This window comes from Calypte anna, chromosome 19, assembly GCF_003957555.1.
Source record: "Calypte anna isolate BGI_N300 chromosome 19, bCalAnn1_v1.p, whole genome shotgun sequence".
NCBI classification, from domain to species: Eukaryota; Metazoa; Chordata; class Aves; order Apodiformes; family Trochilidae; genus Calypte; species Calypte anna.
Genome location: NC_044264.1, coordinates 7,218,207 through 7,239,544, shown reverse-complemented (window position 1 = coordinate 7,239,544; position 21,338 = coordinate 7,218,207). Strand labels below are relative to the sequence as shown.

The window sequence follows — 21,338 nt, the reverse complement described above, 5'->3', positions numbered from 1 at the left end:
AAAGTCTGGCAGCCACTAAGTGGTCTGGTTTTCATCTAGTTTTACAACAAATTCATCAAAGGTAATAAAATCTGCAATTTCTATTTACACCTGGGAAGCCTTCATCAATCCTTACACAAATTCATCAGCATTATCTGATATATCTTCCATATACAATGCAAGTACTAACACAAGGGAAATTTTCAGTGACACACACACACAATATTGCAGATTTAATCAAATACATTAGTCTCTTCTTTCCTGACTTAGGCTATAACTCATCAATAACTGCAGAATTTTGGGGGGCAAACACTAAGTTGACAAGATACTTTCCCATGAGGCAGCACTTCTCAGAGCAGTTTTAAAAATGCTGTTCATCAAAATTGCTTTCTTTAGATGGAAAACAGTAATACAAGAAAAAAGATTTATTTATTTACCTGGCCAAAAGCATACAAACAGAAAAGATGAGACCAACACCTCAACTGAAACAGCACAGACCAGAGACAACAAGCATTCAAAAACCAGCTGCAAACATGACTGCTCTAGATGTGGTATTTCTTCAAGTTTCTAATATGCCAAAGGATCTGAGTTATTAGGTAGAACTAACAGAGCATCAATATTCAACAAGACCTGTCTTCTAGCCAGATTTTAATAAACAGGTGTTAAATTTTTTATTAAAAAAAATATCAGGCATTATTGGTTTTCTTTCCAGGGGTAGGTAAAACAAGATATCCTTGAATTATCTGTGTAGAAATTCAGTAGGAAACTGAGTGACTTAGAAACTTTATGACTCCTACCCACAGTTAATAACATTTCTAGACAAATCTCCTTTCCCAATAAAACCCAGAATCAGCTCACCTATAAACTGAACTGCACCAGGAGTTTCAGCTAAAGAGAGAGGAGCACAATCTGCTATCTCTAACCCTCCCAGAAGTGGGCTGTGACAGAGCAGAACCTCATGTGTCCCCAGCCTGAGTGCTGCCCCTGATCCCAGCATGGATGTGCAGAACCCACTGGTGCCAGCAGCACTGACACAGCAGCCAGCCCCACCCAGGGAAAACAAAACCAAATGGATGCACAACCCTCAGGGCTTAATGGAGAGCAATTTTATGGATTATAGGCACAGCAGGGGTTCAAACATCACTTCTTCAGCTGTTGTAATTCCCCTAGTGCTTAATATACCTTTTATTCCTAAATTTTCCACTGAGATTTTATTTCCCCTTCTTTTTTTATGGTTACCTACATATGTAAAATTAAGACAGACCCATCCTCCTTCAGTCTTAGTCCTTCCAGAAGAGATGATGTTCAAAATGTGACAGGAAAATAAAAAGGGATATTCAGGCAAAAAGCACTACTCTGACTCCCAAGTGAGATCCCACCACAATCAATACTGCCTGGGGCTGCCAACGTGCTTTTTAAAGAGCAGTCAGGGAAAATGCTGCCAAAAGGAAGCTCAAGTTTCTGCTTTATCCTGCCTCACATGGTGGTGTGTAAAGAAAAAGGCTGAGAGAAGAGTCTGGTACTCTGCAGTGAGCTAACAGCTCACACACTCTCAGATCATGAGATAAATTTGTAATTGGTTAAAGGAATTAATATCATAAATTAAGCAGGGTCAAAACCAAGTGAAGGCTCCAATATCTGATATTAATTTATCCTTCCTGTGGCATTATTTCATGACTACAGTATGTAACAATATACTTGCCAAGTTTAGGTTCCCATCTCCATTTTTCAAGCTCTTGTTTCACAATTTCACAAAAAATATATTTGCATTTTTACTATTGCATCTTTGAGACAATGTCTACACATTATCACATCATTCTGCCAATCAGTCCAGTGCCAAAACCTTTTGTTAAGTTCTGACATTTTCAATCACCTAGAAGATGGTTTAACTGTTTCTGAAACTGCTTTATCTAATTCAATTTTTCATGGTTTTATCCTAAAAATATCCTCAACAGTTCAGCATGTTTAAAGAGATCAAAGTGATCTGTGTCTTAAATGATGAAGACATTTGCCAAACAGCATTTACAAAATGATTTTTCTCCATTTTTTCTAACCTTGCATTCAGAGGAATGTCAGGTTTTTAGCACATTTTAAAACTCCAGAAACATTTTACTTGTAGTTTACACTTTAAGAAAATGCCAAATGTGTAAAAGTGTTCATCACCTGTTCAATAAAAGAAAAAACAAAACCAAAAGGAAAAATCCAAATCAGAACATCTAGAAAGAATCAGGTTTACACAGATTCACTGACACGGATGCTTCAAATGTTACAATATTTTAGGTAAATATTCCAAAATACTGAGTTTCTTTTCCTGGAAACTTTTATATTTCCTAATCATGCATGTTTAATAGTGAATTCATCCTAACAGAAGTCATAATTCGAGCTTTATGTCAATTAATTTCTAAATTTTAGCCATTTTAAAGAATATTTAGGATGAAATGATGGCAAGCCACAATTAAAAAAATTTTGTTTCAATTTTCTGTAAAAGCTTTTTGTGCAGTTCTGGCTAGAAGTTTCAATTGTCTTTTTAAAAGGCACACTTGAGAAAGCCACAGGTAATTTTTAATTAATTTAATTTTCCAAGTGAAAGCCTGCCCTCTTGTGGAAGACTGAGGTTTAGCACTGCTACACTGAAGAACACAGAGCCACGAAGATCAGCGCTGCTTTTTTACAATCGCCAAACCATCAACCTTCCAGCTCTTTTCTATCAGGTTGTGTTGCTGTTGCTGAACAGGGAACACCCAAAGGAGCTACTCCTAATCTAACACCCTCGCTGCACCAAGAATACAAAGCAAGGGATTTGTACTTTGATTGTTACCTTGGCCAATAAACCCGAGTCAACTTGCAAACACTTAAGTGCAAAGTTAATTTTGGAATTAGTCTCTTGCATCACCTTTTGCACACATTCAGTAGAGACAAAAGGTAAAAAAGGTTCTTCTCTGTCTGGCTGAAAAATGAATGAGAAAGTGAAAAACTGCCAAGTCATTGGGACTGTTTTGGGTTTTAGCCCTTAACCCAGTGAAGTGTGCTCTAAAGGTAATCACTTCCATAGGAGAGGAGGCCAAGCACGTGTCACAAGAGCCTGACAAAAACCCACTGATGATAGTTTGTATAAAGACAAAACCAAGTTAAAACCACCCAAAACTCTCCTGACTCTTACCTACCATAGGCACCTCCTAGCCAGAATAAGCAATAAATGTTACTCCAGCTGCACAAGGAGAATACACAGTGCCAGGCACTGACTGTGCATACACACAGCCACAAATGGACCAAGCTTTCAGTCACACTTGAAATTAGGGATGTTTTATCCCCCAGAAAGGTGAAGCACCTCCAGCAGAAGTAACAAACAGCACTTACTTTCGAAGATGTTCGTGTTCCTTCAGGAATAGTTCTGTTCTCCTGTTATTCACACCAGACCCACTTTTATATGATCTGAAATGCAAAAAAAAGTTAAGAATTGGAGGACATTTTTTCTAGAGGTTTTTCATGGCACAATATTAACTGATTTAGATTCCTATCATGCTTTGTTACTCTGAACTGACAACACAGAAAAGTTCCGGGCATTTTTAATGTGACTTAACATAGCCAAATGGTTTTACTTTAAAAACATGATTATTTTTTTCCAGTTAGTAAAAACAAACCAAAACAGAATCTTATCACAGCCTTCAGAAAAGTCATCAAGTAACTTTTTTTTCTTTGTTAAGAGTGCAGATTAATAAGCTATGCCAAGCATTCTCTCACAGAAGGGATTCCACACAACACAACTTACTCAATATCTTTCCGTACTGATCCCAACAGATTCTCCCTTTCTCTTATTGCCAGAAAGTTTGCTTTGGTTTTGTGGAATTCATGTGTATAATCCTGTAATGAAACAATTATTCAAAAATTAGGATCTCAGGATGAATTTAGCAACATCCAACCATCTATTAAAATGTTAGCTGTTTTCTAACACAAAGATTAGGAATCCTAACATAGGAAACTTAAAATCAGAACTGCTTGGATGTTAATTTTTTTTCCTGTCCTTTCTCAGGTGGCAGCCACCAGTAAGACATGAAAAAATCCCTTTTTTCCAGCTTGGGGGTTCACTGCTTGGGGTGCTTGGAGAGAAGAAAAGTGAGATGGGATGGGTGGCATGTACATAATCTGGTAAAATGATCAAGTATGCTGTGGTATCAGCACTGCTCATAATTATTGCAAAGAGGGAAACAAAATGAAGGGAAGAGGGATGAGTGTTGGTTACCTGCAGGATGTCTCTGTGACGCTGCAATGTGTGCATCAGAGCAGCATTCAGGGAGGGGACTCCAGCACTGTTTGTGTATTCTGCCATTTTGTCATTTATTCCAGTTAGCTAGAGGGAAGAAAAAAAAACACAAACCCACCCCAAATTATGAAATAGATTATTCATGTAAGAAAGGTACAAAGCTAAGCTGAAAGAGCTAGCTTTAAGGACAGATCTTCCAAAACATTTGTCTGATTTCCTAACATTCCTCACACAAACTGCACACTGCAGTGTTCCCCAGATGCTGAAGTAAAAATCATTACCTTGCCCAGAAGTTGTTCAATCTCCACAGCCATGGTCTCAAACATTCTGTCCTGGCTTGATCCATTTAAGAGAGGAGTTGTGTCAGAGCTGCAGAAGGAGAGGTGCAGTTATTAAAGGGATGTAATTCTGATGAATGTAAGAAATAAGGACACACCAGTGTGAGGTGTTGAAAGCTTCACTACTGAGGTTTCCTGAAGGAATTAATTCATGAAATGCAGTTTTTCTGAGCTTATCATACATGCCTTTAACTCTTCCCTGAACTAATGGCTCAGGATCACTTGAGGAAAACAAAACCATTCCTCATAAGAGACTTTTCTGCTAGCAGAACCCTTTTAGCACTCATGCCCTTCTTTCCCAGACTTTCACACTTGATAGATTTATTGGCAGGAGGGAGCACTGCACCATTAGCATGTAACACCAGCTACATAATTACACCTCAATAACACCATGCTAGGACCACCCACTGACCTATTAAGCAGTCAGAGTTCTACAGAGCAATAGAACCCACAGAGTTCCACACAAAGCACCTTCCCTGGGTGCTTTGGAAGATAAACTAAAACCACAAAGAAAAGTCACAGCTAAGCAACAAAAAAAAACCCCAAAAAACACAACACAGGGCATGCCAGCCTGCAGGAATCTGACAGCTACCACCTCAGAGATTCCTCTTTGCTTTGGTGGGCTATACCTGGAGTAGAAAGTAAAAATAACTGGAGCAATCAGATTATGTGGCAGGTAACACAGAACAGAGCTAGAAATGAAACACTGGGGCACTGACTCAAGAGTAACATGGTCATTACTGAGGCTCCCCCAGGCTTCCAGAAGCAGAAATTAAGAGAAATGTTAAAAAATTGATTAAATCATTGAATGAAAAGGAAAAATTACCAACACACATACAGCCAGCACTCACACTCACTACTGATACACAGTGTAGGGACCCATAGCTAAGAGGCAAAGGATGGCAGGTTTCAGAGGTTGCACAGAGGAACAGAGAGGTTGATAAATTAGTGCTGTGAACTGCAGGCAAGACCTCAGCTCTGGTCCACAAGCCAGAAAGACTTGAAAAGTTTCCTCTTACTACTCCTCCAGTCAAACATGAACCTGTCTAAAACAAATGAACTACTCAAATACATACATACGTGTGTATATCCATTTGGTTCTGACATATATAAACATATATACACTCCTCAGTTTTACTACTTAGGAGAAAGCCAGACACAGCTGCCCCTCCTGAAGGGAGGGAAGGGCTGGTCATCTGTGCCACCTTGAACCACTCACAGCTGCTTGATGCTCCCCTTCCCTTACCATTAAAAGAGGGTTTAAAAATACCTCACCAGCCCACTTGGGAAGTACAAGACTAAACTCTCCTGATACTGGAAACTCCTTGCCAGTTTAATTTTTTTTTTAATGGAAAGCAACCCAATGCAGTATATGCATTAAAAAGTCCTATCATTACTTTGCACACTAACCCCACAGTTACTGAGGTTTCAATTCAGCTTGCCCAGTGACCTGAATACTTTCAAGCAACACCAGTGCAGCCCACGCTCCTTTCTGACCCACCTGCTGATATCCCTCACTATTGAACCAACACCAGCAGCACAGCACCAAGAAGTGCTGAAACCAGCTTCTTAGGAAGCTAAGCAGAAAAGCCACAGGTGGGGTTAGCATTCAGCAAGTTAAGTACTGCAAGCAGCATCCAGAACAAAACAAAACAAAAAAGTAAAAACTGGGCTAGTACCTATACCTGTCGCGCCTCCCGTCTCGGGTGCTGCTGTAACTGGTGCAGAGTTTGCTGAAGGAAACCAGCTTCAGGTCCAGCTCGTTCTCCAGCTGCCTCGCCTGCTTCCTGAGATCTGCACAGGGCGGCCGAGAGCGGGGGACAAGTCACAAACCCTCCCCTCGACCCCGCGCTTTGGGGGACTCGTTCCCACCCGGTGCTTTCCTGCCCAGCTGCCCCAGAACCCCCGGGAGCCCCAGCGAGGGGAACCCCCCGGGGAACGGGGACACTGCCACGGGGGGTGCCCTGCCCAAAGGGGGGAGCATCCCACGCTGAACCCCAGAGCACGGTGTTCACCCGCTGGCTCTGCCCCACACAACCAGGAGGGGCCGGTACCGCCCCCCCCCCTCCCCTCACCGAGGGCCCCGGGTCCTCCCCGGCACCGGCACCTCATGGCTGAGGGGCAGACGGCGCCGCCGCAGCCCCCGCGCTAGGGCGTGGAAGGGGGAAGAGAGGACCCAAGGGCAGCTCTACCCTGCCAGAGCCCCGGGAGGGCCCCGTGGAGCGCAGCCGCCCCGTCCCCGCCGCCCCAGGCCCCACTCGCCTTCCCAGTAGTTGCTGCTCCCCGCCGCCATCTTTGTTGTCCAACGTCAGCCGCGGCACGGCGAGCCCGCGCTGCCGAGAGGAGCCGGGACAGAGCGTCTTCCTGCGAGCGCGGCGCCACACGGGACGGGAGGACCTCCCGCTGCAGCGCCCCCGAGCGGCTGCGGACGAGCGGACCTCCACCAATGCAGCGCCCCCTAGCGGCTGAGCAGGGACCTCGCCCCGTGGTCGCTGCAGCTGGGACGGGACGAGGCGGACTCGGACTCGGACTCGGACTCGGACTCGGACTCGGACTCGGACTCGGACTCGGACTCGGACTCGGACTCGGACTCGGACTCGGACTCGGACTCGGACTCGGACTCGGACTCGGACTCGGTTCCCCTCCCCTCTTTCAGCCCCCAGCCCCATCTGTCCCATGTGAAAAGAACGAGACAACTCCGGTGGAGGTCAAAATATTTTTATACAGATTATTGGGTCTCAGGATACAGGTAAAAAACAGAGCTCCCGGCTGAGGGCAGGGTCAGGCCAGGCTTTGCCTCCCCCCGTCCCGTCCCTCTCTGCCCGGGAAAGCGGTTCGAGTCCCTTGTAAAAACGGAGGTTTGAAGGCACAGTGCACGGACCGACCCGCTCCAGGGACGAGCTCCTCACCAGAACCAGGAGGTCCCGCCTGGGAAAGGATGGATGGACGGACAGACAGACAGAGAGTGAGGGGACACTGCTGCCTCCCCAGCTCTGAGAGCACAGAGGGAGAGCCAGACCGAACCCCCCCCAGCTGCACAGAGAAGTCTCACACATCTCCAGAACATCTCAGCTCCACTCACCTTAAAAATACCCCAGTCCCAGTTCAAACACTCATGGAGGGAAAGGGCTGATTCCTGATGAGGCTTATTGCTACTGGGACAAAGCAAGGCCAGCACAAACAAAACCCCAACAGAGCCCTAAGAGCTGTTTGCAAACTGAACTTTAACGTAAAACCCAATCTGTGTTTCTTGTTAGAGGCCTCAGAAGCAGAAAAAGCTTGGAGATTAGGTTAGCAGTACTGTGTGCTGGAGGGCAGGGCCATGGACTGGGTCAAAGCCCATCCCCTGCTCATCCCAGGGAGCTGGGAGCAGGCAGGAGGGGTGCAGGGCTCCTGCAGAAGGGAGGCAACACGAGCAGCTCCTTCACACCACAGCAATATGGGGCAAGAGCATGGGGAATGCTCAATCTCATTTCCCTGTTTCTAGCACACCTCCCCAGCCAGTCACACATTTCTTGTAATTCCCTTTGGAACAGAGAAGAAGGTGTAGATGTGCCTAAGGGTTCTCTTTGTCCTCCCCAGATAGCTGCACAAAATCAGCTGAGATGAGCATGGCCGCAGGTATGTTCTGGAAGGGCAGAGGTGAGGAACAGCTCCCTTCCCACAGTCTTTGACAGGGAACCTGAGGCACTATTCCCCCAGAGAAGACCAGGTCAGAGCCCTAGAGAACAGACCCCATCATACACTTGGGTGTCACCACCCCACCATTAACACCACGAGCAGGTTTCACCTGTGAACCTCCCCAGACTGCTGGAGAACAGATCAGCTCAGGGCAAGGTAGATGTCCCAGTCACTGTGCCAGAATCCTGCACCCTAGAGCTTGGATTAGTGGGGCAAGAATTAAAAAAGAAGCAGCAAGAAACTAAGTGCCTATTCTAACCCCAGCCTTCTGCTGAGAAAGCACAGGAATATCAGAGATGCCTAAAAGCTTTGGAAATGAAACATTTCAGCCATTCATTTCTCTGGGCATCCCTTCTATTCCCCACAAACCTACTGTGTTTTAGGGCTGCAGGCTGAGACTCCTCCTTCCAACTTCCTACCAAGTGCTACAAAAAAGAATTTGGCTGCTTTCCCCTTCTCTTTCAGCACAGCCCTTTAAGCCCTGACTCATGACTTGCACACAGGTCCCCAAGCTGCAGACACAACTGCAAACACACAAGCAGGTGGAGCTCTTGCTACATCCTTCAGGGATGCTGCAGGAAGAGAAGAAAGCCAAGCCAGCAGGCTAATTCCATGCCTACCATCACCAGAGCTTAATTGAGAGGCTGTTTCCAAAGTGCTCTGATCACTAAATGGTGTTAGATGGACAAAGGGTGCAACTTCTCTTCAAAATTTAAGACTAAAGTTGGGCCATGGATACTCCCATGACCTCTCCCTGCTGCTCCAACAACACTCAAATACAAAGCAGTGGTCAGATGTCACTGTTTCCTCCTGAATAACAGTGGACTTAAGCAAAACTGATCACTTTTCTACAATACCCACCACAATCAGTTTATCCAGTTGCTTACAGCAATCTTCAGCTGTGATTTCAGACCCAAAGGGTTGTGACACTAAAGTGAGACCCCAAAGGTCAAGACTACTACACAAACGAGAAGCAACTGGGGACGAGGGGGATTAAGTTTCTTTCTCTGGAAAGCAAATGAACTTTGTCAGGGTTCCCTAAAGCTCTGACAACATTTGCTCCTTTTCCAGCTCCAGAATGGGGTGTCATCTCCCCCAAGCTATTCAGGATGCCAAGTCACTGCCTGGAACTAGCAAGACACTAGAGGTGCTCCACAACTAGGGTAGGCCACAGCATCTCATGTTGGGGAAAAACTCCAAAGGAGCACCTGAAAAACCAGTAAGTCTTTTTTGCAGGGCTGCTCTGAAGGACATGGAGTCAAGTGAAAGATCTGGCTCCCCTTTGAGTACAGAGTGGAAAACATGAAATCAAAACAGGTAGAGAAACTGCTTTGGAGTGTTGTAACCATGACCTCATGCGGGTCTTGGGGGCACTTCCCCACCATCTGCTCACTCTGCTGAGATGCTGGGGAGTGCTGGGAACTCTGCTGGCCACCCTGTTAGGTTGCCTTTCATAACACATCATTGTGAACCTCCAGGAACTTGACTTAAAAACGTAAACAAGCCACGTCCTTAGCCCAAGCACAACCTCTCTCACCCACTGATATGCCTGTACATAGGAACAGAGCAAACACCAGAGAGAAGTTGGGAGCTGTCACCCACACCTCTGGAGGACATCCTGCAGCTAATGTTTCAAACTGAACCACAGGGACTGTCCCCCACCACCAGGTCTGGTCCATGGGAACCTCCTGTCCTGCCCTGGAGGTGTCAGTGTTTGCTGGAGTATAATGTTTCTTCTTCAGTGTCTGTTTCATCCTGGAACTCATGGCTCAGGAGGGATTTCTTGGAGCCTGTGGACATCATGCGGATTTCGTCCTCGTAGTCATCGTGGTGCTGCCTGAGGCGGTGGAATCCATCCTTGTGCCTGTTGGACTTTATTGAGCAGACACACCAGATGATACAGGCAGTGAGGACCAGAGCAGACATACTTGCACCTTGCCAAAGAAAGAAGATTGAAGTTAATCCTATGGTCTTGCCACCCATCTCTCTTTCCTTCCCCAGTCACAGACAATTTTGTGACCCCCCTCCTCCTCCTCCTCTCTCAGCCACAGAAGACCTGGCATGCAGGACAGCTGCTCCCAGAGCAGGACTCCACTAGCTTTCTGTGCTTTCAATCTAGGAGAGCTGAGCTCCTCTGCAGACTGCTGGGTAGAAACCCTGTCCTCCCAGCAGCTGCCAACCTGAACAAAAAAGACAAAAACAAAAAAATACTCTAAATCTTAATGCTTTCCTGGTGCCACGCTATTTGAAGAAAGGAAGAAGCACAACCTCCTAGCTCTCAGCTTTATGTACAAACAGGCTCTTCCCATTCCAGGCAGGTCAAAGTCCTCTATTGGACCCTTCAGACCTCTGCAACACTCTCTACCTCCTCCTTCCCTCCCAGCTGCCAGCCCAGCATCCACCAGATCCAAGAGCTGTTGGGACCAGTTTGCACGGACCAGCACGTGTTCTGAAGGGAAGCAGGATGTGGCCTAAGTCCACAGGCTTCTTTTCCAGATCAGTGAAGATTGGGGTCACTGACAGCACAAACAGGTACAGAAGCAAAGCTCAGAGCTTTGATCAGTGCCACTTTTACCTGCAACAGTTATAACCAGCTCCCTCGGCAGGCCAATCATCCTGTTTTCCATGTCAAACACAATGAGGACAGAGGTGGGTGCATTGTCACGTACAAACACCTGCAGAAAGACACCAAAGCTCAGACTACCTCCAAGGCTTCCACCTCTCTTAAGTGTCAGATTACAGAGGTACTTGTGACCAGCGTAGGACCATGTGGGTGACAAGACAAGTGCAATGAGAAGAAAAGCTACTGCCCAAAATAACCCTACTGTGCTGTGGAAATTCTTTCTCCATCCAGTCTATTCAAGGCAGAAAACAGCAACCCTGGGTACATAATCAGCAGCTAAAACAGATCCAATGAGGCAGAGGGATGCTTCATCTGGCAGAAGGAGAGAAGATCTCCAATAGGGACATTCACATACCTTGGACATGTTTTGCTGGTATCCTCAGCTATGACATCAATGCTATGCAAACCTGGAGCCAACAGCACATGGAAATATCCACCTTCTTTAGTACAGACCTTCAAGCCTTCATTGAGAACAATGATAGCTTTAGAAATTGCCTTGCCACTCTTGTCTTGGACAAAGCCATGGAGTCCTTTATGAACCTGAAATAAAGCATTTTAAACACTACACACTCAGATCCACGGGTAATGGCACTTGTGTAACTAAAAACAGGATCTAATCCACCCCTCAAAATCCAGTCTATTCTCCACCCCTGACCCTAGTAATAAATACAAGTGTACAACACTGCAAGGGATTGCTCAGCCCACCACAAGGCAACAAAGCACAGATGTTGAACTCATGTCAACACATTTCCTGGTCACTTGTGCCCCTGGTTAAATCCTTTCCTCCTAGAGTCTAAATCATGACCACCTGTAATTACACAGCACCAAACAAGACCACAAGGACTCTTCACACTGCTCTTTTTCCTCTCCCCCACCCTTCCCTCCTTGCCAGAATTCCCTCCCACAGACTGGGGCTCACCTCCACGAGCATGCTCAGGAGAGATTTCCTGTGGTCTGCCCACAGGCTGGGAAAGCTGTCCTGCACTTGGGAAGTAACAGCAGCTGGTGTAAACAGTGATCTCAGGGGACAGTGGCCGAAGTAACGCTTGAAATCCTGCAAAAAAACCCAAAACCCCACAATCTACAACAGAAGAGATGATATTTGGGAAAGCTTTTGGTGGGGAAGAAGTTTGGCCCAAACGTCAGACCAAATATGCTTTTTAATGCTTCCTTATCAGAGATAGAAAAGCCCTGTGCAGTACCTTTCATGCTTCCAAGTGACTGTGCCATTCGGAGCACGGATCACACCCCAGGAATATTCTCATCTGTAAGAGCAGGAACACAGCTGTCAGACAGAGCTGCTCCCAGCAGAGTCTAGCACAAGCTGATGAAAGGTTTAAGGATTCAGCCAAACATACCTGACTTATTGGACAGCCTGGGATGGCCCAATGCATCACTGGATGGTTGTTTGCATACAGAGATGCCAAATGCTTCAGTGTTTCTTTGTTCTCACTTACAAGAGAAAAGCAAGGCTTTGAGAGCACGACTCTCATTCACTGGAGGGGCAGATTTCCATCTTAACCCCACATCCTGCATTAAACAGTGACATGCATTGTCTCAGGAGCATTCCAGACTCTCTCTATTGCTGAGGGGTGGGCATCACAAGTTTTTATATTGGCTCTGGAAAAGCTGAAATACTGTTGCAGGTAAATGTCCTGATCCCTGGCTGAACCCCATGAGGTTTTCTAGTTTTACTTAACAGACTGCCAGCTCCAAGGTCGAACAGAAAAGGAGGTTCAGAAAACCACCAGCACAGGAAGCTCTGACACCACACAGTCACACAAATTCTACAGACTAGCCTGAGGGTAACCATGTGTGCAAGTCCTGGAGGGGTTACCATACCTGTCTGTTCTGGCTTATCATATGGGTAAGTGACAAGCAGAGATCCTCCATCTAGAGCAACAGAGAGGCTGAAATCCTGCTTCAATATCAAGTTGTCTATGATGGCTTTGGTCTCAGGCTCTCGTGTCCCCGAGTACCGGGAATAGTTACCTGTAAATCAGAATAACAAATAGAAAAGGGAATTGGCAACAGTTTCCTCAGCTATTAGAGAGGCCAGCAGCAGTGCATTCTTTCTTTCTGTCTGAAATTAAGTCTGATGCCTGTATTGAAAGGTATTTGTTAGATCTCAGCAGATGCTGATAGATCAAGTAAAGTACTTAGTCCACATTACCTATGGTGGGGAATTAATCTGCAAAGCTAAACAAACATTACACATCACATCACTTCCCCAAGCTGTTTACTTTGACAATGCAGAAGGTGTTTCATGTGTGTTTGTTCTCCTCCATGTCACTGAACTGACATTTCCTTAAGAAAGCACTTGGAATGATCCCAACCAAACCTGGCCAGAGAAAACACTTCCTCCCCAGGAAGGGAGGGCACTGCACTGATAAGGCTGTGACACACAGAAACCAGAAAAGCAGGATAAAAAGGAGCCACTTTTCAGGGAGAATTTTTCAGAAATGGAGAGTTGAAAGAAATCAATTAACAGGAAAAATACATAATGAGGTGATATCCAAGCTCTGGACTGTTCCTAAAGAGTTTTGCTTTGTCTTTGTCTTGTGAATATGTGACTGCAAATTACCTTCTGTTAGAGGAATCCAGGCTTGGAAGTTCCCAGCAGCCATGCTGCCTGGGAATCAGGACAGGAATGCTGCTCTTTTTCCAGGTAGACCCAGTAACAAAACCCCACCCAACCCTAGAGCAGCGAGTAAGAGGCATCTACAGCTGCCTGCATTTCCACAGGGACCCTACACATCACTCTGCTTTATTTTGCATTACTTGTGAAGTCTGTGTCCAGGTCTCTGCCGTGAGCATTGGTCTGGCCTATCTTGGAGGTGCAGCCTCTTTCTTGAGCTATCTCACGTCCGTCTGGATTCAGGGAAGGCACAATCACAATCCGTGTCCGGTCAATCAGCTGAACAAATGGAGGAGAAACAGGACATAAAAGTGCAATTGGGTAGGGTGAATTCTCTGTACATTTCATTTGCCTGGATCTCATCCCAGGAACTGCTGCTTATATTGCTGGCAGCAGTCAGAGGTTCCCACTGGCCCCGTGGATTTCACAACACCTTCCCTCTTCGTGTCTGCTCACTGCAACCCACAAGGCACTGTTCACAGGACAAGTCTCTCCAGGAGGAGAACCCCAAGATGGTGACTGATGTTGGGTTCTCACCTTTGTAACTGCAGCATTCTTCTTGTAGCTCATGCAGAGAAATTCTGCCAGTGCCAGAAGCAGCTCGGTACCCACGGGAGCATTTCCATGGATCCCAGCCACAAAGCGGATCTTGGGCTCCTCAGGCTCGGACTGGTTGGGCTTGTTGGAGATTTCAAGGGACCAGATCTGACGGAACTCAACACTCTGACCCAAACTGCCAAGGGATGAGAAACCAAAGTGTCAGCTCAGAAACAGAGCCACATGCCTAGCCTGGCCTTCTGGAGAAATCCCAGTGGGAAAAGGAACTGCTGCCAACCTCCATGAGGAGGCTGCAAAGACAAGCGACACACAAAACAACCACATCACAAGAGAAGATTCACAGCAACACTGAAACCAAATTCACAATGAACATCAGTTTGAACACAAGCATCTGTGTAGGGAAGCATCCAGGTCCAGATGTACAGAACCCCCAAAGCTCCATATATCCCTATACAGCCTATGGATGGGGACTACTAAATGCATATTCCGTGCATTCAATATTGGGTTTTCGTTTGGTTTGGGTTTTCCTTCAGAGTAGGATACATCTGGACATCAAACTAATTTATAAAGCACCCAGTTAAAAGGACAAAAGCAGGCCTATTTCCAGCAATGCAGACATTGTTGCTACAGTCATGCCATTAAGTTAGCAAACTGAATGCAAGCAAAGCAGGGAACACAATCAGGGCTGATGCAACTGGCTGGACAATAGAAGCTACAGATCAGAAAAGCAGCTTTGGCACCAGCAGGGACAGCACATGAGCACGTTGTGCCTGGTAACAACAAGCAAATGAGGTCCTGGGACAAAGAGATTTGTGCTTTCTAAAGCTGACACAGGGTAAGTGCTACAGGTCACAAAGGAGAGCAGAGGACTGCAGACAGATGGTCTCCTGCAGGAGGGCAGAGACCTTGGCTCAGGGGCAAACTAACTCAAACGTCTCACACTGTTGAATTAAAATCTGAAGGCAGACAATTAAAAAAGGCCATTTAAGATTTGTAAGTCAAATTTTATAATTTTTGCTGGGGACCCTTTAGAGTGGATGTCGGAAAGGGTTTAGAAAACAGAGGAAACAGAGCACAGAACAGAGACATCTGCAGAAGCCTGGGATATCAATGGTGGAAATATTACCAGTCCCAGGCCCCCCTGTGACAGCACCCCAGGTTTAAGTCAGTAAAAGGACATCTCAGAAAAAAGCAGATGGATGACCCGTGCTGCCATGCCCTTTTGTGTGGGGTTCCCTCAAACTCAGGAGCCACAGGGAAGGAGAGGGATGAGCTCTCCACCTCTGCACTGTGCTCACAGCTCCTCATTTCACTGCTTCCCTACTGAGGCTGCTGCTGAGGGGGAGCTGAGCACTGCTCTGAGTGTTCATTCACCTGCTGAGATTTGTGATGTGGGGGTAGTTCAGGTAGAGCCTCGGAGGAACTCTGAGAGGTCCTTGTAAGGGCGGTATCGGTAAGGAGAGACGTCCCCTGAGGAGGTGAGCGGAGGCGTTCCAGGCCATTCTCAGCAGAAAGGTCTTTGATTAGGGTCTCAAATTCTTTCTCGTTGGGGTCACTGGTGTCTGGGGTGTTCAGGACTGGCACCTTCCCCTCCTCCACTTTCATGTCTGTCCGTGACAGACTGAAGTTGAGCTGCACCCCACCTTTGCTGTCAACTTCCACCGTCTTAGTGACTGGATCGTACCTACCCAGGGAAGAGAGGCAGAAGGAAACGTCAGAGGTTCAACATCAACAGAGGAAACACCACACAACAAGCTGCCCCCCCTTCCTGACTGGACACTCACAGGGATTGCTATGCTCCCCAGCCCAAAACTAAGCATAAAAACAAAAAAACATGGGAATGGCAGGAACAGGAGCAGCTCAGGCCAAAATGGCTTAGTTGTTGCATATGTGGCAGACTGGTGAGACAACAAGCCAGGCTGCTTTAACACAATGGTTTCAGCAGTGGTTGAAGTGATGAAGTAATTTGTGGGTAGCTGCCTGCAAGAGTTTCCCCTAAAAACACTCGGTTATCAACTCCTTCCCCATCACCTCCAAACCAGGGAAGATTTGGATCACACACCAGCACCAGGTGAGCAGTCTAACATCAGGATAGCATCACATTGCTAACTCTGCACAGGACAGAGAGCAGAAACCCCCATGCCTACACCTGCTGTAGAATAGAGGTGATGGGACTACTCCTAACTGAGAAGAGAGTCATGCAGCTGTTTGCTCCTTCCACACTGCTCACCCTTGGGCAGATGCTGTGATTCTGTACGTCCCCGGGACCAAGAGGCGCCAGTAGTCTCCATCCTTGTAGGTCTTTATGGGTGGTTGATATTGGCAACACTGATGGTGGCATTGAGAATGCCCCTTCCATCCATAGCATCCAGCACAAAGCCCCAGACACCACGGTGAACCTGTGCACAGACCCAGAGCCCTTCTGAGCACCAGCCCTTGCTCTGCCTCCCACCCCACACAGCACTGTGGGATCACCAACACGAGATTCCACCAGCTCCCAGCCCAGGAGCAGGAGGATCCCACCCAGCATTCCCAGAGAAGCAACATGTTCCAAAAGGGTTCAGGTTAGACTGGCAGCATCGACAAAGATCACCTGATGGCTACAATGAGCAATTGTTGGCTGAGGGTGCCACCACAGCTCCACACCTTTGTTGCATGCCCCAGGTGCACAGCATTACCACCAGCCCCAACTGGGATGGGAACAGCACATAAAGGCCACTCCAGCCCAGGGAATACCATGATGAGTGGGAAATAAAAAGCCACATCACTAGATGCTGTATCCATACAGACGTTGGGAAGGAGGGGAGAAAACTGTTGAGACATGCTCTGATGAGGGATGATTTCTGTGGAGCAGGCACCCATTCTGGCCAGGAAGCAGGGCTCAGTTCAGTCTATTCTATGCAAACCCTGCAGCATCTATTGCAATTCTTGGATCAGTGCCTCACCTGCTTCATGAACTGGAGGAGAGAGCGGCTTCTGCTCCCAGTACTTGGGCAGTTCCTCAGCTTTTGGGTTTCACACAGCCCAACTCGATGGTCACTTCAAAACAGTTTGTGTGTAAATAATTCCAGTCTTGCATCCCACCTGCAACAGGAACATAAAAATGTTTTGACATCAGGTCTCCTGAAGGCAACTGTTACCCAGGCCAAAAAAAAAACCCCAAAACCTAGAAAGCAGTAGAGAAGATAACTACAGACTACAACATGCACATAACAGCTGAAGAGAGAAGGTTTTTACACAGAGCAAGATTCAGGCTTCCAAGGGATGCCAAAATAGCAACCAGTAACTCTTTTGAAATACCTTTCATGCCAATACGTGCTTTTTATGAACCGTTTCACAAATAGCCAGAAAAACTACACCATAAATTCCTTCCCCCAATCAATAACTTTACCTGGGTACATTATTCAAGAGGTTATAAAAGAAACCCGAGTCCCAGTAATCTGGTCTGACCAACGCAGGTGGACTGATGAGACTAAACTCTTTAAGATGCACATGCATTAACTGGAGGACAACAGTGGAAGAGATTTAAGGTCTATTTTACCTGGAACGTTGTACCACTGAGCCCCATTGGTGATGCCATGTGGGAATCTTGTGGGTACATATCCTTACAAGGTCTTCCCTGATACATCTTCCTGTTTCCTAGAAAACAAGATATGTGAAGCTGACTCTGTGCACTCTACTGGCACTGGGTTCTAACATTAGTCACACACTTGAGTTTGCCAGACACAGGTACACGTAGGTGTGCACCTACGTGGCTGCAGCACAAACAGGCTGTACCCACACCCACAAACACCTTTGCTCCCCTCCCAGCCTGTCCTTTTTTCTGTATTTCCTATCACCCCTCAGTGAGTGGGCCTCGTGCCTGCACAGAGCACTCCTCCCACTGTGCCTGCAGGCAGAACACACTGGGCATCCAGTGATGGAACAAAGCCTCCTGCAGGGCCCTTCTGCTGTGTGTGCAACACCAGGTGCCACAGCACCCATCCCCTCCTCCACCACCCATCGAGGTTCCTGACAGCATCAGGAGTTAATCCAGCAGGACATTCTATTTCTTTTTAGTAGGAAGTGCCAGCTGCTGAAACACGGCATCGTCTGGGGATTTGCTGTATATGGCTATTCCTTGTTCATCATCATCAAAGGGTAATTTCCAGAGAACCTGCGGGAAACAAGCTTTGACTCGCACCTGCCACACTTCCCAAGTGATCCTCAGCCTTAACAGGGAAGTTTTATTTTTCTCCAAGAAGTGCCAAGTCTTCTGTTTCTCAAGAATGATTAAACAAAGCATTAAGCCCAGTGACTAGAAAAGACAATAAAACACCTGCCCAGTTGGGAAGGTGAACCCAAGACACCACACATCCAGGGTTTGGATCTCACATGTAGGAGGGATGAGCACAACCTTGTCTCTTTCACAGAGCAGAGAAGCAAAGGGAGGAATTTCCTAGAACACTCATGGTGCCCATGGCCCAACTGCTGTAGTTTTTCAGCCTTCTGGAGTTTACTGCACTGTCAGGTTACACATCTTTGGCTTACTGGAGCTTTTCCTAAACACATTGTACTAATAGCACTGTAGAACCCCAGACACCACCACTGCTGGCAACCTGCCAGCTCCCTCATACCCACACACAGCACTTCTGCACTGCAAAAATCAAACATGAGAACACAGAGCAATCACCTGCAAGTTACCACAGCTACAAGCCAACAGACAAAACTGTCTGGGGAATAGAGAGACACTGTAATAGAGAGACTTAATTTAGATCACTCCAGAAGATAATTGAATTACAGCAAATTTCACAGTTCCGCCATGCAATTCAAGGCAGGGAACCCTCAGGATTGCATCTCATTCCCTTAATTTCCTAAATACTATGAAGCCTCCAACAGCCAGAGCACTATATCACATCCCCAGACCCAGCTGCTGAGCAGCTGCTGACAAGAGCCCATTCCCATCTCCCACCAGGCCATGAGCTAGCTGCTCCCCAAAGCACATTCTCCCTTCAGAGAGGTGGTTGGGATCCTCTAGGCAGCCTCCTGAGTTGCCTACAAATGTGCTTGGGACACAGTTTACACCCTCTGTTCTCAGCCTCTGATCCATCTTCCAGCAGGAACAAAAGGTTGGTTTACTCTTTGTGCAGGCACTTTGGAAACAGCCTTTGTTGCAGGAACTTGGCTGCCTTCACTCCTGCCATTCCACACCAATGCCAGAGACCTCTCTGCTTTGGTTCACACCTAAAGCACTGCAGGGATCCCATCCCTTAACCCTCAGAGCAGAGGAAGGAGCTCAGTGTGGCTGCTGTACCTCCGTGCAGGTTTGCTGAGAGCACGAAGGGGTAAGCCTGTAACCAGGCCATGACAGCAAGAGTTTCTGGCTGAGGAGGGTCTGGCACATGGAAGAACTGATCTGGGAAGTTCCGGTTCAGGTCGTAGTTGTTGCTGTTGTTTCTGCCAATGGTTCCCCCTCGGTCTCCTGAAAATTAAACACATGTTCAAGCTTGCACCCTACGCCAAGTTCCCACGTTGGTACAGAGGCTTTATCTAGAGCTTACAACTATTAATTGATGCAAAACAGCAAAGAGCACAACAGCACTCTACCCCAGAGGGATGGGAACCACACCCTCCTTCAGCAACATGTCTGCTCCATGCACAGAGGTGTCCCAGGGCCCTTTCAGCAGGAGGCTGCAGGTGTTCTCAGGTGCCAGCCAGACCATGGCTCACAGAAAGGCAGCGAACCATGAGGCAGCAGCCGGATGTCACGACCACAGAAACCTCAGAGCTCACCTCCTCAAACCAGCCAGACAAGTTCTTTGTTAAACCCAAGCAGAGCTCTGCTTTCAGAAAATCATTCTATACAGACTTTGTTCTGCCAGTTTGCAAGAGCTGTGCAGTTTTAAGGATTTCCCCAAAGGATATTTTTGCCAATTTCAACATCGTGATAAAAGTCAGTATTACCCTTGGACAAGTGCTCTGCAGACAGCCTGGCTCCCACATCACATGTTACTAAGAGCATGGACCAAAGCACAGCAAGTTTGAACTGTCAAAGGAATGTAGTTTTTTTAAAAAAAATCTTGGGATAGCCATAAACCATGGGGGACCCAAAAAGGGCAATGCAGAGTGCTGCTGAAGCACAAAAGCCCTCTCTCCAGCAGTTTCAAACATCACTCGACTGCCCCACATCCTGCAGTGTGGGGTCTTGCTCACTCATCCCACAGCACACACAGGGTCCCTCCCTGTGGGAGAGCACATCTGCTCCTCCAGATTTCTCAGAGCAGAGCCATGAACCCAGAGGCTTGTTCTGAAAGCGAGAAACCCCACAGATGTTTCAATGAAGACAGCAATACCTTCCTGGGACTTCTCATATCCATCAGGGTTCATGGATGGCATGATGTGGATTCGTGTGCTCTGGACCAAATCTGTCACTTCAGGATCTGTGCCAAAGTTCTTGCAGAGGTACTCGATGAGGTTCAGGAGAAGCTCTCGCCCCACAACTTCATTCCCGTGCATGTTACCAATGTACTTGAACTCAGGCTCACCTACAGACAAACAGCCACATAACCAGGACTTAAAAGCTTGCAGACATTTTGTCACCCTGAGCATTGCTCTCTCAGGCCTTTCTGCAAGCTGCAGGGCATTAACTAGAATTTACCCATCTGCTCCCACAACACCAAAAAGGATGAACACTGTTGCAGGGAAGCCCCTTGGTCTTTCTGTCCAGAGCTCCCCAACCAGCACAGCTGTCCCAGCAAAGCTCTTTCACTCACACTACAGCCACACACTTCACCAAGGATACGGAGCAGCACAGTTTCTCCTCAGACAGTGCCAGCTCAACATTCATTTTTGCTTTCCCCACAGCACAAGAGTCCATCACTTCCATTTGTCTCTTACCAAAAACCATTTCCCCCTTTACCTGCTTCATGGACTCCAGGGTTGTCTGAAATCTCCATCACGTAGAGCTCCGCAGCTCCACCGACTTTCCCACGGAGTAGAGCCGGGTGATGCCGGGATACTCGCTGGCGTAGCGCCGCAGGAAGATCTCCATGTCTGAGAAGTGATGGTGTCGGAAGTCCACGGGCTGGATGGGCTGATGGAGAGAGGTTGGGCTCTGCCCCTCAGCCTGCACTGGGGTAGGGGTGATGGTTGAGGCAGAGCAGGCGTTGCTGTGACCTGCGTGGTGTTAAGAGCTGGTAGCATCACAGTGCGCTGCAAGAGAAATCCACTTCTGTTGCAGCTCTCTCTTTCACCTTCTCTCTGGTCACTGGTGTGTAACTG

At 47.1% G+C, this 21,338-nt stretch overlaps 2 protein-coding genes across 2 annotated transcripts in view; both read right to left on the bottom strand.

The window, feature by feature from the left end:
* Positions 1 to 6,907, bottom strand: part of GOSR1 (golgi SNAP receptor complex member 1) — a 30,403-nt gene extending 23,496 nt beyond the window's left edge. The window contains exons 1-6 of the mRNA XM_008495075.2: positions 6,841 to 6,907; positions 6,258 to 6,372; positions 4,522 to 4,609; positions 4,220 to 4,327; positions 3,749 to 3,840; positions 3,337 to 3,411 (exon numbers count right to left, since the gene is read on the bottom strand). Of these exons, the coding sequence (XP_008493297.1) occupies positions 3,337 to 3,411; positions 3,749 to 3,840; positions 4,220 to 4,327; positions 4,522 to 4,609; positions 6,258 to 6,372; positions 6,841 to 6,871 (509 nt within the window). The 5' untranslated portion in view covers positions 6,872 to 6,907. The remainder of the gene's footprint in view (positions 1 to 3,336; positions 3,412 to 3,748; positions 3,841 to 4,219; positions 4,328 to 4,521; positions 4,610 to 6,257; positions 6,373 to 6,840) is intronic.
* A 373-nt stretch (positions 6,908 to 7,280) lies between these two features.
* CPD (carboxypeptidase D) overlaps positions 7,281 to 21,338 on the bottom strand; it is a 25,799-nt gene continuing 11,741 nt past the window's right edge. Inside the window, 28 exon segments of the mRNA XM_030462687.1 lie at positions 7,281 to 10,193; positions 10,835 to 10,934; positions 11,238 to 11,263; positions 11,266 to 11,422; positions 11,802 to 11,852; positions 11,854 to 11,907; positions 11,910 to 11,936; positions 12,241 to 12,330; positions 12,720 to 12,874; positions 13,664 to 13,799; positions 14,058 to 14,253; positions 15,453 to 15,489; positions 15,492 to 15,563; positions 15,566 to 15,762; positions 16,309 to 16,384; positions 16,387 to 16,477; positions 17,024 to 17,051; positions 17,053 to 17,091; positions 17,093 to 17,162; positions 17,620 to 17,667; positions 17,670 to 17,716; positions 18,128 to 18,234; positions 19,367 to 19,539; positions 20,411 to 20,602; positions 20,977 to 21,027; positions 21,030 to 21,215; positions 21,218 to 21,277; positions 21,280 to 21,335. Coding sequence (XP_030318547.1) covers positions 9,967 to 10,193; positions 10,835 to 10,934; positions 11,238 to 11,263; positions 11,266 to 11,422; positions 11,802 to 11,852; positions 11,854 to 11,907; positions 11,910 to 11,936; positions 12,241 to 12,330; positions 12,720 to 12,874; positions 13,664 to 13,799; positions 14,058 to 14,253; positions 15,453 to 15,489; positions 15,492 to 15,563; positions 15,566 to 15,762; positions 16,309 to 16,384; positions 16,387 to 16,477; positions 17,024 to 17,051; positions 17,053 to 17,091; positions 17,093 to 17,162; positions 17,620 to 17,667; positions 17,670 to 17,716; positions 18,128 to 18,234; positions 19,367 to 19,539; positions 20,411 to 20,602; positions 20,977 to 21,027; positions 21,030 to 21,215; positions 21,218 to 21,277; positions 21,280 to 21,335 — 2,749 coding nt within the window. The 3' untranslated portion in view covers positions 7,281 to 9,966.